The 19064-nt window shown below is 33.2% G+C and overlaps 1 protein-coding gene across 7 annotated transcripts; it reads left to right on the forward strand.

The window, feature by feature from the left end:
- Window positions 1-332: 332 nt before the first annotated feature.
- On the forward strand, window positions 333-18063 carry LOC148612282 (thyrotropin-releasing hormone receptor-like). 7 transcript variants are annotated; one of them, XM_088593571.1, is made up of 4 exons: window positions 600-1744; window positions 2423-2667; window positions 14862-15097; window positions 16611-18063. In XM_088593571.1, the coding sequence occupies exon 4, from the start codon at window positions 16647-16649 to the stop codon at window positions 17934-17936; it is 1290 nt and encodes a 429-aa protein (XP_088449697.1). In that variant the 5' UTR covers window positions 600-1744; window positions 2423-2667; window positions 14862-15097; window positions 16611-16646; the 3' UTR covers window positions 17937-18063. The 7 variants fall into 7 exon arrangements, with proteins under 7 accessions (XP_088449702.1, XP_088449697.1, XP_088449696.1 ...); XM_088593570.1 differs by lacking the exon at window positions 14862-15097 and having other exon boundaries at window positions 603-1744; XM_088593576.1 differs by lacking the exons at window positions 600-1744; window positions 2423-2667; window positions 14862-15097 and adding an exon at window positions 333-556.
- The last annotated feature ends 1001 nt before the right edge of the window (window positions 18064-19064 follow it).

Below are 19064 nucleotides of genomic sequence, written 5' to 3' on the forward strand. Positions count from 1 at the left end.
ATCAAAAACTACGTGCATATCATGATCAAATATATGTAACTGAATCAGGCAACTCAAATAGTATGCACGTAAACATTATTTCGACGCAGTCGGTATAGTTTTTATTTTTACCCTTTGACCTTAAAGACGCTCTTCCATGGAAACGCAAGTCATCTTATGGTATTTGTTTCCCGATTGGCCAAATACTGATAACTTAGTTGCGTCCGAAAAAAAAACTGTATCGAAAATTAAAATTGCATGCCATGTGTCATTTCCTGAATGAAATGTAGAAAATAATAAATAAAAAGAACAAACGTAACTGCGTCGACCATCTATATTTTCAAAGATAGTACTTGTTTTTGAAACGCCTTCAATACATCTTATACATTTCCTTTAGATGAAAATAACCAGTCATAAATATCGCAATTTTCAGTATGCTGTACACGTGTTTCAAGGAGATAGTTCTCATCAGCAGCATTAGAACCAAATACTTTGAAAATTCAGGATTCAAAGATAAATTGTTTACTAAAAGTAATCAAAACAACAATTTCGAAATAGGAAGCCGAATTAAGCATCGGTAAGTTCTACTAGAATATTTAAAAAAGGCAACTTTTTCGTTTAATACAAGAATTGAAACCTCAGTATTTGACGGGTTTGAATTTCGTGCTACGTCAAATTGGTAAATACTATTTGCAGGTTCCGAATTAAAAGTTGTGTTGTTCATCTAGTGTTTTTATTGAAATATAGATTATTAAATTACTGTGGTCAGACAATCCTTACTACTATGTTTGTAAATAATAACAGGGATATATGATCCACCAGTTGTGGCATCGACCCAGTAAAATACAAAAAAATACCCATCATAAAGATATGATTTATGATCAGATCTAGCCATAAACACGAAGGGCAGTTGATAAATCCATCGCTTTTTTTGAAAGCATGTATTACCACTGAGACTGTAGAAAGTGAAAAACATAATGCACGAAAAAGATATATTCTAATTAGATTGGAATTATTAAGACACATCGGAACATAATAACAATTTGAATCATAGTTTCAAGAAATACAACACATTAGTTAAGAAATTCAAAAAGACCAATCATACAAATACTGCAAATTTCGGTATGCTGTACACGTGTTTCAAGGATTAACCTCTCATTCTCAACATTGGAACCAAATACTTTGGAAGTAAACTGCATACTATAAACCAAAAATATTTAAATACATTCTTACCGGAGTATTTCAACGGCGTTACGTATACACTATTGAGGATGAAGATGGTGTTGTGTCAGGACACAACGTCCGCTTTGTAATTTTAGATTTCATAATGAGTGAAAGTTGAATATGACAAAACATCAAGTTATTTGATTTCAACATCAATACAACCGAGTCTAGGCAAGTAAATTATGTTGTTGAAATTAAATAGAGTCGAAATTATTGCGATATTCAACTTTTACAAGTTATAAAACCTTTTCTCCATGATTCTTTGAATATTTTAGCCGTTTGACTTTCAGCTTCTCATACCAAAAATTCTAGCGTAGAGATCGTACGTCTGTGACATCATCAATGGTTTCTGGACAAAAATGTTAGAAACTTCACGACATTGTTTTCGACCAATCAGTTTTTAAAGAAAACGATACACTCACATAGCAACCTATCGCAACGGCGAATTTTTCATATTACTTGTTCATATTACATCACGAGTGGTGTGATATCGCAAATACCGAGCCGTCCAAAAGCAGATTAAACGATACCATAGAGAATAGTGAGTATGCCGCTAGTAATTCATCTCACATTCGTTGACTTGAACTAAAAATTTTGTCCCCTAAACTTTCTCAATTGAATTTTTTCGCATAGGATCTATAATCAAATTGATTTAACTGGTTATTTAGAACATCATGCACTGACGGTTGGATTTGATCAACATTGTGTAAACATCTGATCCACTCAGTTTTACTGAATGCTTCGTCAAATGTCAAAAATGTTTTGAGTTTTATTTTTTGAATAAATCTGATTTTAATTAATGTTAAATGTCATTGATGTGTTAAAACAGGTTTCGCCTCAAAGACTAAATTAAGTTACTTGTAAATGGGCATCTAATGTTTTCGTTTCGCTCGACAGGACAATTTTATATTGGATAAGTAATTATTCTTTGACAGATTTCTGATTTCATTTTTGTTTTTACATTGAATGGACCATTGAAATCGATACTGACAGAAAAGGTCTTAAGTAATATTGATTTTAATTACCTGTCAATCACGAAAAGTGAAAAGAGGCAAATGAGGGTAGATTTCTCGAGAAAATTTTAATAAACTTTTTATTCGCTAAATCAGACTAAATTTAAAAGGCAAAAGGAGGATGCCCCGTGGTAAAATAATCAAACCTACAAAATTTTATTCTGATCTATAATATGTATGTATAAGGACTGTAATTTTCCTTTCAGAGAATTTTCTATTTCGTCTCTCTATAGTTCTGAATCTGAAGGATTATAAGGACCAATGAGAAGAGTTATGGCTAATCATATGATTATTTGAAAATCACTTTTCTTGAGGCGAATATAAAATGAAAATTGAACTAATTTGCCGCTTTCCAAATGATGTTATTGACAGTCAAATAATACGATTATTACGTTAAATTCCAAATGAGTTTCTCTTAACAAATCCAACAAGTGAGGATTTATGTTTAAAGGTAAGTTCATGTGGATTTCTTTTTACTTATTTAAACTTTCTTGTTTTGTTTTGTTTTTGCTTTGTTTGTTTTTTGTTTTGTTTTTGTTTGTTTTTTTTTGTTGTTTGTTTGTTTGTTTGGTTGTTACATTGATGTTGACTGTCTACCACTGAAGCGCATTCAAATGTATACAACTAGCTGAAATGGTTCTAGGCAATCCATAAGTCGTGCTGCTGTAACTATTTACACCATAAGAACAAATTTGTCCATGTCATAGTTTTTTTTTATTTCTCTTTCGTCTACCCCGGACGTGACCGTTTATATGCAACTCTGTCGGTGTTTGCAGAAAAGCAGAGGATGCGTACCCAACCGGTGTACCTGGTTCATGCTCCCAGCTTAATTGGAGTCCGAGTTGCACATTCAGTTTTGTTTCTTTGTACATGTTATTTAAGTTTTTATGTTCTTTGTTGTGTGTGTTTGTATTTTCCCTGTCTAGTTCTTATCTTTGGAACGTATTGTTTTGATTTCATGGATTACTCTTAATACACGTTTTTAGAACTCTTTAGGAAATTACAATGTACAATGTAACTTATCAGTTATAAGCATAAAGGTATACAACAAAGGCAAGCATGCATGAAATTTTTCGATTGTACTTTTGTTTCTGTTTACTCTGAGCTTAAGATGATTTCCGAGTTATCCGTTTTAAAGGGGTTGAAATAAGATTTTGTGTTTAATTTTGATGCCTTCGTGTTATCTTGTTCTTTGTTAATTGAAAATATATTACTGTTTGGCGTTTTAAGTACTCTAAATGATATGTTATATCGGCACTTCCGTCAAATGGAAGAATTTCTTGCTTATCCAGGTAGCATCTTGTTCAGCATCTAAATCCCAGGATTACATATGGGAATATTTTTAGAAGAAAAAATAAAATTGTGGCTAAAATCATATACAAACTGTTTAATTATTCAAATGCAATTTTGATCAAATCATATTTGTATAACACATTCTGAATTGATAATCTCTTCACCCTGATCAACTGATATTATGCACTTTTCAATACAGGACAACTTCATATTTAGTGGAAAATACTTCGTGACAATATGTTTCACTTTTTAAACAGCACTTAGGTAGAACCTCTCTTCTGATGATGAATTTGATTCATATTTTGATAATTTTGGTTTTGAGTATCTCTTGTATATGATAAAGTTTGGATTTAGATCTTCTTATATATTTGATTCTAATGCTGCTGGTGAGAAGTTACCCCTTAAAACACGTATACAGCATTCGAAATTTCCAATTTATATGGTTGGTATTTTTTGTATTTGATGCAATCATGCCCATGTTAAACGAAAAAAGTGTGTTTCAAAGGGGGAATGATATATGTTATTGAATGGAATTACTAGATGTGAGATATTGTATAGTCCAGAAAGATGTCTAAAGTTCAAGATGAAAATTATTGTACAAAATTAAGTACAAATAACAGGAGACATATATATATTAGATGATATTATTGAGTCCATCATTTTCTATCTCTGTGTCAGAAACAAAAAAATATTCCAATAAATTCTGAGCATCAGGAAAAAATCTGTTTAGATTCAATACATAGTTAAAATAATTGCTAATAGCTCTGACATACCTGAACAACTACAAAAAAAACACTATGCAGGGGTAACCTGGTATATTTCTGCCCATGAATAGGAAATTTATATTTTTGAATTAAAAATGTCCCGTTTGTCATTTATATTTGTACCGAGACGATTTCTGTCGTCGAATTTGACGTGAAGGGTAAAGGTCTGAAAATAACGCAGGGAAGACTGTTTCAGTAGTATCTTTAATCTATAATTCTGGTGGATAAATAAATGGAATCCATTCCACAAATTATGGGTTATCAATGGAGATAACATCGTAAAATGTACAATGTCTTTCATATGGTATCTACAAACCAAAGTTTCTATTGCTGATTATCTAGCAACATGTTTCTTTATCGTTACACGACAATGATTTTACTGTAAATAAAAGTTTTACTTCGAAATTTTCTTCATGATTCAAAACTTTTCTTCTTATCGAGTATAAATGCATTTGCCATTTCATAATCTTATTGATGCATGTCAGCATTGTCAATAAATGTCAATTACGCCACATGTTCTCCAAGCTTTCTAAGTATCAATTAATTTCAGAACATCGAGTTCTGCCCATGATGCCATTATTGCACATTACATATTTGTCACAGATTCTAAACATATAAAATAGTCGACTGAGATTCGCTTAAAAATTACCAATACATTTCTTACTTAAGCCTCAGATGTTTGTCACTTTAAACAACACAAATCCATTTGAACAATTTAGTTTTCAGTGAAAAGTAAGTTAAAATACGAAAAAGGCCGAAATGTGCGTCTTGTTTTTTTCTATTAGTTTCAAATTTACCAGAGTATACCATGGTTTTGACTTAAATATTATAATCAACAATAATAGAACAAGAATATATATATGTACTTCGAATTTCAAGTTATTCATTTATCGTATACATAAAAATAGGAGAGATGGTATGATTGTCAATGAAATAGTCATCCATCAAAAGCCACACAATGAACAATTAAACTGCTACATGTCACCACACAGAATTCAATTTTGGAAAAACACATGCCATAAAGCAAGCCGTAAAAGGCCCGAAATTTTAAAAAGAATAAAGACACTATTCCTAAAATACGAAAATCGAATTTCGTATTTATGGAAAAAGAAAACATAAAACGTATAACTATGAACAGACAACGACAGTCATGTTTGTGAGCGCTCAACCCTCCCCTAACCTGATTCAGTGGTGGGAAAATAAGTACAGTGCAGTAATAATCTAGGAACATTAATGCAGTTTCGCGACACTTGTCAAACATTATTCACACTAGGACGAAATCGATCATTTCAACTTCTGGACAGGGTATTTTTTAATATACTACAGATACTGTAAAGTCAGCCTCATTTCTTAACCTACACTCTGTGGTCGGTGGTAAGGGAAAAATATTGACAAAACTATATGACAAACACGATGACTTTTCATTCCTTCATTCCTTATTGACAACTTTCCTTTCATCTGTGGCAACATCCCTCACCACCTGCGTATGGAGTTTTCATATCACAACCCATGCGTTATGCCAGAGCTTGTCGTAGCAACGCAGACTTTTTGTACCACGTTGGACTTCCAGCAAATATGCTTCTGGGAGGGCAGGGTTATGTTGCTACAAGATTGAAGTCATTACTACCGAAACTTTATGGTCGTCATCATGAACTGTATCGTAACAGTGCATCAATCTGCACCATGAAAACCGATTTGTTCAACGTGTCATATTTTTCCTTTACTCGATAGTCTACCCCGTCATCATGAAATCGTGGTTCAACGTTTCGTAGTTTCCCTTTTCTCTTTCACCTACCCCGGACTTAACTTTTTATGAGCAACTCGGCGGTTCACCTGGTCCATGCTCCCAGTTTTTAGTGGAGTCTGAATTGCTCATTTGCATTTGTTACTTTTTATATATGATTTTAGTTACATTATTTTCATTGTTGTGTATGTCTGTTTTTCTTGTCTGGTCTTTGTCCCTGGATTACTTTTTTTTATTACCACTATAACCTTGGTTCCCTTGATTACTCTTTGTATATCTCTGTAATAGTCAGTACATCATGATTTAAGTATAGATGTCAATTCTTCTGTGAAATTGGCAAAAAACTTTCGTGATTAGATATATCTATTATTGATTAAAGTATAGTAATATATCATTATTTTTTAAAGTACATCTACAATCGTGATATATTCCTTCAAAAAGCCTCGCCGAATACGAATATCAAACAAATTTACCAATAGCAATTTTATACTTGAAAATTTACTTGATGATCAAATGAAGTTCAGTGGTCATTTCGAAAAATTGTTGCAGCAAATTTTAGTGCAACCGTATTTGTAAAGGCCGTCAGGTGAACATCTTCTTAAAACTTTAATAACCTTGTTTGTAACTCTATGTTTCTAGCTGCTTTGTGACGATGATATTTATCAAAATTTTTCTTTGGGGAAATGTGTGAATGATTGATTGACATTTTTATTGACAATTTCAAATAATCCGTAACATTGAAAATGCCATTGCCTGCGTGACTATAAAAACTTACTCTTGCTTTGTATTGTGAAGTGATGATAGCTGTAGTACGTATATGTTAGGACCATTGCATAATTCCAATTTCAGGTAAGTCCGAAAAATAATTATCGTACGTTTGTCTTTTAAAGCAGTTCAGATGCTTAGCGATTCTAAATTAAGATCATGCATGTATGGAATCACTTTCATTTGGAATTTATTGTTTTTAGTGTTTAAATAATTTCAAAAGGGTTTTTCCTTATTTTGCGAGTTTGGACAAAACACCATGGAACTGATTGAATAATTTAATATGTTGAGGGTCATTGTATAATGTTTCATCCACGCAACTGCACTTTATTTTTGCAAAACGTTTTGCGTTTATATTGCATTAGTAGCAAAAATATGTTCTAAACCTTGTGTCTTATCAAATTTTTAAAGACACATGAAATCGTCTCTTTGTAATTTAACAACCAATATACGTCGACTGAAACATCGCATTTTTAAAAATAATTATTACCAATTTAAATTTATAGGACGCAATCACATTTTCTTCGAACAAAATTATATATTGCTTCTTCTATTTTTTAATAATGGTAATTTACAAAAGTCTCTTTCAAATCTAAAGTGATTTGTTGTATTTCTCAAGAAAAAGAGATATTCATTGCATTCTTTGTTCCAACTATTGATGCAAAGAGTAATCAAGGGAACCAAGATTCTAGCGGAAATATAAAGAATGTAATCCAGGAACAAAGACCAGATATTGAAAACAGACAAACACAACAAAGAATATAAAGTAACTAAAATAATACATATAAAATAACGAAAGTATATGAGCAACTCGGACTAAACACTGGGGGCATGGACCAAGTGCACCGATAGGGTAAGCGCCCTCTACTTTTCTAGAAACACTCGCCGAGTTGCTCATAAAAAGTCAAGTCCCGGGTAGACGAAAGAGGAAAGGAAAACTATGACACGTTGAACAAATTAGTTTTCATGGTGCAGATGGATACACCATAACGATCCACGAGTTCATGATGACGACAATAAAGCTTCTGTAGTGATGACTTCAACCGTGTAGCAACATAACCCTGTCCCAGAAGCCTAATTGTAAGAAGTCTAAAGCGATACAAAAAGTCTGCGTATTTACGGCAAGCTCTGGCATAACGGATGAGTTCTGATATGCAAATTCCATACGCAGGTTCTGAAGGGATGTCGCCATAGATGAAAGGAAAGTCGACAATTATGAATGAAAAGTCATCATGTTTGTCGTAAAGTTTGGTATACAGTTTTCCACCGATCTCTAAGTGTAGGTCAAGATATGAAGCTGATTTCACAGTGTCTGTACTATCCTTTATCTCAAGTCCTTTGGGTAGTAATATGCATAAGACATAAAATTTGAACCTATTCAGAAGCACATGTAGCGCATGTGTATTGTCATTTTCAATTAACAATTAATTTTTAAAACATGGACGATCCTTGGGTGACAAGTGTCAAAATATTTATTATTTGGGTATCATTCGACAATCAACGATTTATCTAAATTGATAGTAGACGTGCCCTCGTTATCACTGCAAATGGGTCAATTAGGAGGGTTTTGTTGAATGTATAAACCAAAGTGCAAAGTTGAAATTTGAAATATTCTGTTACCCTAGAATATACCACCTCAATGTATTAGGAGTTTCTTCCATTTGTGTTACAATTACAGATTCTGATTACAATTAAAACAATATGTAATCTTTTAGTTGTACACAAAATGTCAATGTGATGGAAAGGCATTCCAAATATTTTCCTTATTTTTATCATAGTTGATATTTTATTCAATCACATGTAAAATGTTTAACATTTATTAATATATTGTTCCATCTTATCATCTAGAACTAAAAAAAAATGATGGATATTTTTTTTTTCAAATTTAATACATACATGCATAACTTCTTTTCAGCGCATTTTAAATGTTTGCTCTGATTTTTTCTGAATAAATATCAAAAACAGAAGCATATATGGAAACTTCGGTATGCTTTGCCTATTTTGCCAAATCATGCTATTGAGTGGCCCAAATATTCCGAACAATTGTCAAGTAAATACTACTTCATAACATTCTGAAGGGTCAGGACATTATGATGTTCTTGAATGCAATAATTTATTTCTTTTGGAAACAATTTCTACAATAAGCAAAATTGAAGGGGGCAAATGTACAAGTTGTGCAGTTAATAAAGGCAATTTGATATGAAAGATGCTACACGTAGGGTAAAAATAGGAATACATTATCAACAGCAGATTTTCGTCACGTGGGTATTAAATCATTGATAAGCAATCCTATCCTTGGTGTTGTTAAAACAACCAAATTTCGAGCACGATCTTAAATTTGCCAATGTCTACATTGACTAACATGCATTACTCGATTAATTCAGTGTGTGTTTTTGTTCGTGTTTGTGTATGTCTAAAATAGCAGAAATCGCTCGTTATAGCTAGTGAACTAGATCCATTTTTCTTGTCGATTGAAGTTCAAGTTTTTTATCATTCGTTTCCACCCTATGAATGTCGTTTGTTGTTTCTCCCGGTGTTTCTGAGATTCAGTATCGTTCCAACCATGATTTCCCAACTCACATTTTAGTCCCAGACATATTTCCAGTTGGATGTTTTCATATTTGTTCAAATTGTCTTGATAATCAGCTTCTTTTTTCGTAGGCTGCATTTCCATCATTATCTAAATATAATTTCATGAAAATAGCGGTTTTGACCTTGCTGCAATGAGCTGAGTATAATAATTCTTCAAAGCAGATTGTATAAACCAACATCAAAACATGTTTTAGTTGCTTTGGCAATGTAGGGTCATTCACACTTGTCCAATAATGTACTATCGATTACGGAAAAGATTAGTGCATTTATACATTTGCAGCAAAAAAATATATAGATACAATGAACCTGCACGACATTCTTTCCAATCAATGTCAATATGCGTCAATTTTAGTTCATTCGCCGAAAAAGATTCTCTGTGACGATTCAATTAGCATATGAACAAAAAACACTTTTTTACCTTACAACGACAGACAAAAACCATACAGGGATGACAAAAGAAACACTTGAATGTGTGCATTTTTCTGGTTTAATTTGTCTGTGGCTTGCAACCTATGGCAATCAAAAATCAATTTGAAATGATTAAAATAATATATTTAAATTGTCAACGAAAATGTATATGCTGAAATTTTACTTTGTTTCTTTAATGACAGAAATCATTTTTTTCTTGTCTTTCAATTCAAGTCATATGGAATTTATTTTCCCACTTTATCTACTAATGAGGAAAACTATTAGGTTTCAAGTAGTGTACAGTAAATATTTTGTTTTTTAATTTTTATTTTATTTTTTTTTCTTCAAACATAAATATAAAACATCAATATGATATGGAAATATCATTTTTGGTCAAACGAAAATTGGCATTAAGAGGATAAATAGAGTGTATTTTACAATGAGCTATACGTGGAAGATTGTGAAAAATTAGTGACGTATTGATTTCGTTGTAAATTGGTGCAGAAACGGAGCATGTTAATTTTTCAATTTTATCGTAATACAGATGTGTCATTACACATTTTGTAACACATACAAAAAGAAAAAAAAACAGAAATAAACTGAAAAAGTGACAAAAAGGAGGAACGTCGTGCGTAGCGCATTGCTCTTAAGATTGTATTTTCGAAATGTTCGAAATACTATAGTATGGTACACAAGAGACCGGCCCCGTGCAGGTCTGGGTGTCAAAAGAATAGGCCTGCAGCAGCGCTAAGCTTGTCGTAAAAGGTCACTTAATAGTGCTCAGAACCCTAGCCGGGGGCTAGGGCGCTCTGCCCACACAGCAACTGTGTGTGTGCCCAAGGTGGTGGAATGGGGTACCCCTGGCGTGTTACATGCTGGGATTGTTAGGTTATAATACGGAAAACCTGACCGCAAACCATATTGGTGCACCGTGTTGGGAAAGATGCCACGTTCCTTGTACGTTAAAGAACCCTACTGTGGTATTCTCACGGAGTAGGAACCATAGGGCTCCGCCACAAGAGGCTAAATTGCCCGACCCTACCCACCTCTCCCTATTTCCAGTGGCAATCGGAATTTGTCCTTGTGTCCCATCCCATTTTTCATTTCATTATCATTTTATGTTCATTTTATCACCAATTTCATGTTCATCGCCTGAATATAGCTGAAATACTGCTGCTCGGGCGTTAAACCCTAACAAATAAACAAACAAGACAAACACAAGAGACCGATCACTCTGTTTTGTTGTAGTTATATAAAATTCCTATATTCAATTTTTAGATCTGCAAACTGACTGGTCGGCTAATAAAGAAAATTATCATCCCGGTATGCAATAAACATGTCCCGATTACTGCAGAATAATATGTTATCGATAGCAGGGAAATGTTAGTGGCCACAATATTAAAATGACCTTATCTCAAGCAGTTATTCACCAATAAAAAAGTTTGTGTTAAGTAGTTTATTTTATAGAACTATTTAGCAATATTTCTAGACAATAAAGCACGGTCATTTTTTTATAAAGTATCGATTAAAGACGTGAATGTCATTTTGTTGTTATGGTATGGCAGTGAATAGTCACATGCTATCTACTACATAAACTGTTCTTTCCATCACTACTCAGCATGATACCAAAAAATAACACTCAAACATGCATTAAGTTGAAAAACTCCTGGTTGATTTTAAAGATCGCATTTGAATTTTGACATGTCAATAATAACATCAAATAAGCAAAAAAAAAACAAAGATCAAAGATCAAAACTACCAATTACACTTGTTCCATCTGGTACAGTTAATAGTAATGCAGTATCTTCCAATGCGCCACCGAAGCTCCGTACGACACTTAATAAAAACGTGCTATTCATAATACATTGAAAAAAAAAGACAGCAAAATAGCCTCATAAAATAGAAATGTAACATACTAGTATACGGAAGTCATATATTCTTTGATTAGTATGTTTGAGATTACAGTAAAGTAGTTTTCATGTAAATGATAATAGCACTTCTTATTTACATGTATTATTATCATTCCAACTGTAGTACCATGACGAAAGCTATTTTCATAAACAAACATTATCATCACAAATTAGTTTTACTAAGGTTAAATATCAGTTGTAATGGCTTACAATTTTTGTGAAAGACTAGTTAGAAATCATGGGACATGTCGACTGACTTACTTTTTTCACCACCGCACAAATGAAACTGTGCGACGAGTGTATACATGATAATTAACAGATAGCGGCCAGTATGCTCTGCTTTGCGTATCATATTGGTTGGTTGCTCTCTGAGTAACGAGATTAGTTCAGGATGCCTTTATGCAAAGCATGTTAAGTCACCTTTTCGTTTAAACCTGTTTATTCAAAAGAGAAAAACAAGTAACAAAGTATTTCAGAATATAACAACAACCGAAAAGATCTGGAAACAAACGTCTCCGCTTTTACAAGTCAATCTCTTGCATTATACTCACATTCAATGTGAGTATCAAATACATGCTCTAATAAGGAACAGCATGTTATAATATAGCGCGAAATAACATAAATATATATATATATATATATACATACACACACACACACACACACACACACACACACACACACACACACACACACACACACACACACACTTAATATAAGTAGAATTGATGAGTTTAATTCTTAATTCGATAATTTCGCAAAATATGACAACGTGGGTTGGAAGTAAGTTGTTGTTGAATCGTTTGCTCTTTAGAATAAATTTTTGTACCGTCATAATAATGTGAATATTTTTACCATCATTAAGCTGATTCGAACCAAACATGAGTAGACCAGTGTTTAAAATGACCGGCAAATTTGGTATTGTTTCATTTCAGAGTTCTTTATATCTATACAATGTAGTAAAAATGAGAAATGGATTCATTACGACCACAAATACAATTTAGAGAATCCACTAGATTGAATCTTTTGCTCTTAGAACAAAAAAATAACCTCAATGCCCGTTGCAAACATCAACTAAGCGCAACATATGGCTTTATTATCGCAGTAACTTTGACGAGTTTCGACGTATCTTAGGCGGTTCGGACTAGAATTCAGTTTTTGATTCCGATGATATTAATCAGATATCAACTGCGCTTAGTTGATGTTTGCGTCGGTTTCGGAACGTTATTTATTCCTACGATAGGACATGATACCGAATTTGTTCAAGTAATGATGGACCAACCGCAGTGTACGGAATAAATTTAGTTTTATTAGTAAGAAAAAGATCTAATAACGAAGACGTGTGTTCGGTAAAATTCCTCGGTTGGTCTATTAAATGCATCAAACTATAACGAATTGATATATTTGGTATTTTCGAGTTCCGATTCATATCCGATTGATTGTCATTAAAATCACAGGTAATGATTTTGTAATCGGATTGTATATCATTGACGGTGGTTCTATTGTATCGTCAACAAAGTTCCAGCTAGCACTCGAACTCATTGGAGGAATATGAAACGTCCCGTACAGGATACACTTGGAATGAACAAGTAGGATTTGCTGAACGAATATGAAAAAAAAAACAAAAGTAAAAAGAATAGTATTTCAATTATATGTTTGAATGTACCTCTACATAAATCGGTATGGTTACAATAATTCAGTTTTCAGTTGTTCATAAATGAACATTTCACAGACATATTGTCCAATGAGCTTAAATTGGTGACAAAAAAGACCAACTGCAAATCCATACTGCTCTATACCAATACCCATTATAAATGTTACACCAGAGTGATCCATCGAGAGATGAGAGAGGTCAAACAAATGCAAAATTTCAGTACAATTCAAGCATGCTCGGTGTAGATTTAAGGAGAACATAATTCGACTTGCAAATAACAAAGTTGCATAAAAATTGAAATAACGGGTTGCAAGCAAATGAATAGTGAAAAAAGAAAATGGAAAATGGTATGTGTATTGTTTTATCATCAGTACAGTCTAATTACATTGAAACGATATTAGACAACTACATTTATGAATTTCAAATGCCAGACAGGAGACTACTAGTGCCATACTTGATATTCATGAGTTTCGGTAGTAGGAAGAGTTGTGGAAACAGAGGCACAGAGCATGTGCTGCAACTATTTGCACTTTAAAAAAAATACTAGTAGGTCACAATATGTTCTTGGGATAACAAAATTCCAAAACAGAATAATAAGAATTGGATTGTCTATAATGATTGGAGATTTTCGCCCCTGAAGTTCGGTATTACATATTTCAGTTTAGTCAAGATTAGCAGACAAGACACATGCTGATTCGAATAAGTTGACATTTGACAAACTATATGTAAAGTTCAAGTTCATGAATATTAAATGGAAGTACATCTGTTTAAGATGTTGCAGCTCCTGCTGCTCAATAGGATAGCTTTGGGTGTGTGCCTTTTTTTTTCAGTTGATGAGTTTTATACGTTAATTCACTTTTATATCATTCCATCAATAAAATCGATTTGATTTTATTGCTTTTTTATGGTGTTTTTTTGTTTGTCTGTTTGTTTTTGTTGTATGTTGTGAGTTGTTATTTCATTTTTTTATTATTTTTTTTTTGTTTTGTTTTGCTTTGCTTGTTTCTTTGTTTTATATCGTTGATCTCTTACACCGCCACAGGAAAATAGTTCTATTGACATACTCCGTTAAGGCTCAGGTCCCGTTTTATAGTTTTTCTTATACATCAAAATTAATTCTATGTTATTAACGCCAACAAATCCACTAAACAACGTTTTACTGCGAACTCAACTTACCTACAAATGCTTTATTCTTAGGCGCATAATAAATCATTTGATGTTTACCTAGTCATCAATCCTAGACAGGAAAATTAAGAAGAATAACAAAGAAAGGGTTACCAGGCTATTATTTGCTGCTCTTTTTGGGGACCAGATTTTAAACAAAAGGGAAGCATTTATAGAAATGGAGCCTTATTTGCATTAGACCGACAAGTCGGAAGGGAACGTTCTATTATTTACGGTCATAGGAGACATTTTTATCTAATATCCATCTGAACAAAAAACGTCGTATTAAACTAAAAACTGGCAGCTAAATTGAAAACAAATTGTGAACTGATCTTAATCTTAACATTGTAGTATGGTTACCGCCTCGTGACATCGGAAGCCCGGAAAAGACAAATTAAAATGAAACTCTGCTTTGGTGATGGCAAAGGAATGTTGATAATTCTACTGCAACTAGTTGAGAAGAACATGTATCTAAGGACATTATTCATTTCAACGATTGTGGCTTGATTTTGAATGATTTGACAGACAGTTTCGACATGGTGGTCGATGAATTGAATTTTGACTTGAAAGTTTAGAAACTCAGAAAGGTCAATTAAGTAGTAGTGCAGTAATGCTGTATGTCGGAAAGTTTTGTGTTCATTCGTCCAGGGTTTTCATGTAAACCGACATCGAACCTGAATTTTACACAACTTGCGCACTGCTACGATGCCACGTGGATTTCGGTGTGATTTTTAAAGATAAATTTAATGTCATTCGTAGTCTGAATGGTGAATTTTGCTTTGGTTTAGAAACGTTTGAATGTGTCGATCCCAGTACATACGTATTTTGATTTAAATATTATCATTCTAAGTCAATTTCACCATGAAACATTATAATTACGAAATAAAAGTGTCACATTAATTAATAACCATTAATTCTGTGAAGTGAAAGATGGTAGAATCTTCATTTGAATCAGAGACTCGAATAAAAAAAATCAATCATATCTGAATATTTCTAGGGTAATGTATATCCATTTATAAAAATTTAAATGTCATAGAAAGTTAATTGGCAATGGAACTTTGATGTCAACGCAATAGTAATGAACTTCTTACAAGGAGATTACTTTCAGAAAAGCTAAATTCTGAAAAACAGATCCGCATAAAATTCACAAAAATGAATAGATCATTCACAGAAACTTTGTTTTGCACTTCTCTATTTTACGTAATATATAAACCCTAAAATCAATGAATCAAGGTTTCACCCAGGCTTAAATTATTCGTTGCGGTATTCAAATAGAGAAACTGTGTTTTGTAATACTTATCAAACTTCTTGTGTGGCTTTATATTATTTTTGAATTAATGTAGAAAACGTGTAATCTAACCGTTGTGTAAATGTCACCATGAAGTTGACATCATGTATTTGTCGATAGTAGATATTTTTTTTATATTTTATATTTATATGAAAAGTTCGTGTTTCGGTTTGGTTCTTTCAAACAAGACTCGCGTCATTCTTGAACTTCTAGCGGAAAAACTTGTAATTCGCCATTGGACATTTCCTGAAAGAATTTTTACAAAGGGAACTATGCTTTATTGATTTTGGATATGCATTTTTATTAAAAAAAATATATATATATATTCATCTGGATCAAAGAACAAAATCCATCTTCTGGATTGAATACGTGACTATGGCATGATATGCAGGGATAAGTTTTTCGTCATCTATAGTATCATGTCGTTTCAAATGTTAAACAGTACAAAATATTTCCGCGTTAAGAAGTTCTTCGTAGGAGTCAGGCAATATATAAAAACATGGTCAATAAAAAAACAGCATTCTCCCAACTTAATACGTAAACCGGCCGGTTATTCCGTAAAATTAAGAATCTATCCATACACAAAAACTACAGAAAGAACTTCGAATAAGAATGATTGCTATCATGTCCATCACAATTATGTCTTGTCAACTGCTGTACCTAATTTGTGACACAAATACAAACTTTCCAAACCAATTAAGGGCAAAACTCGCTCTAACTACTAACACTAATGCTAACATATGGATAAAAGTAGTCTAATACATACGATAAGATAAAGGATATAATTTGAAACTAATTCTTTACTATTGCAGGTTGATGTCTTCATAAGATATTAACAAAGCCTGAACATGTCGGATACCAACAGTATGTTGCCGGAAAACACAACAATTTTAGACAACCAGACGTCAAACTATATGGCTCAAACGACAGACTATATCAATCAGACGGCAGACTTTTTGAACCAGACGACATATTTTCCGAACCAGACGACAACTGCCAAGGGACCTTCCATAGTTGACCAGTTAATGACTCATACTGAGTACAGGGCTGCTGTTTATATCAACAATTACTACCTATATTTACTGAATGGAATCGGAATTCCTGGTAGTGTTTGCGCACTTATTACAATATGCAACATGAAACCCTTAACGTCATCGTCACTTTATATGGCGGTTCTGTCTGTGGTTGATGCTTTGAGTTTAATTTTCAAGCTGTTGTACTTGCTGTTGACGCTGTACGATATCCGAATGTACGATATTGGGTGTAAGTCGTTGTTCTTCATTGGAACATACCTTATGCACTATTCTAATTGGCTTTTGGTCTCCATGACAATAGAACGCTTTATAGCAATTTGGTTTCCGCTCAGAGTTACAAAATTGTGCACAAAACGACGTGCCTGTTTAAATATGGTTCTAGTTGGGGTTCTTCTCGTCGTTGTAAATTTTCAATTTTTCATAACCGCGAAGGAGGATTCTCATAATGTTTATGTATGGGTTTGTACATTTCATGATCAATACCTAGAATTTTCGGCAAAAGTTTGGTACTGGATTGACGGAGCTGTATATAGCATCATTCCGTTCGTTTTGCTGATAATTTTCAATACTTTGATCATTTGTGGAATTAAAATGGCTTCAAGTAAACAAAAAATGTTGACAAATAAAATAGACAAAACAAAAGGCACGGACAAAGTGAAACACCAGCAACAGATAACGGTAATGTTGATCAGCATCTCAGTGGTTTTCGTTATACTAACTGTACCAAACTGTTGCTTGTTTATCTTGAAAAACTACTGGAATTTCAAGAAAGACATTCATACTTATGCTACATACTTCCTTGTTGTGAATGTAATATTTTTTCTCTCGGATCTTAATCATGCCATCAATTTTTACCTCTACTTCTTAAGCGGTAGAAAATTTCGAAGGATGTTTATTAACAGTATCTGTTGCTGTAGGAGGAAGCCATTACGGCGGCCATATTCGACTACCATGTCCCAGATCAGTTCAACATCCATGCGCGCAACTGGTTCCGTCTATAATGGGCGCAGTTCTATGGTGGTTTCTCCACAGAATGGAATTCTCAAAAATGGGACAAATGATTCTGCTTGTAGCAGCCAAACAACAATTAACACCATTTCATGAATCATTGTCTCAAACGTTGCAGAATTACGGCATAATTACACTTAACGTCCATGTAACAAAATAATCTCTTATACGTTCATTTTCTATAACAAATAAATGTATAGAAATGCGAAAGTTTCATTACTTATGTCTTTGTTAACGTTTTGTAATACGCCTTCATCTTGAAAATTCACAAAACAGTCATTTTGTAAGTACATTTTTCTGGTAGTTGATGGGTCAATTTTATTAAGAACAGATTTCAAAACTATATAGTTTGATTAATGAAGAGCATCTTCGCTAGGCAAGGATTACGTTAGGGAGCTCGAGGGGGACAAGATCGTAGCCATTGGCAAGTGAATAAGAAAAAAAGGTAATAACAAAATTATCGGACTGATAAACTCTAGGCAATAGTCAAATGGAATAATAAAAAAGAAAGTCCGTATAACAAGTGGCAATGTCAAGAGATAAATCGGTAGGTTGGAAACCGTCGCAATGTTCCTGACTTTGTACAGTGATAGATATTGTGGGTTAAACCAAGCTTTATAACGCTAAACCTCCCACTTCCATTCCGGTCCATTAAAATAAAAACCGGCAGTATAGAACTGCCACCAATCAAAACTGATAAAATTAGTATCCAAAACAGTACGGGAGATACAAATAATAAATAGTTAAAATAAAAAGAATTAAAATACACTTAAGGAGGAGTTGTCGACAACGCATCAGACCAAGTTTTGCTGAAAAATGCCTAAGTTCCAAAATGTCATTATTTCTACATTTTTTTGTTCAAACATAAATTCCTGACAATATGCATATCACAATATAGTAAATTAACAGCACATGAAGTTTCAATACAATCCGCAAGTCGTTGGGGAGACTAGAGATGTTATATTGCCATTGAGAAATGGGAATATTACAATTGGAAATTCAAAATTACCACTTTTTCATGACGATTCGATGTCACTTATCTATAGGTATTCAAGTTCGTTTCGGCAGATCAAAAGGAAGTTCATAGCAGTGGAATGAAGTTAGGACTGTTCAGAGATAAATAACGTCGGATCAGTTTAATTCAGCATACACAAGATTAAGAAGACATCTGTGGCATCCATACTTCAACATCATGAACATATTTGTTTTAAAAGATACACTATC

This window comes from Perna viridis, chromosome 7 (genome assembly GCF_037379345.1).
Source record: "Perna viridis isolate PV_CMFRI_1.1 ecotype Kerala chromosome 7, ASM3737934v1, whole genome shotgun sequence".
NCBI classification, from domain to species: domain Eukaryota; kingdom Metazoa; phylum Mollusca; class Bivalvia; order Mytilida; family Mytilidae; genus Perna; species Perna viridis.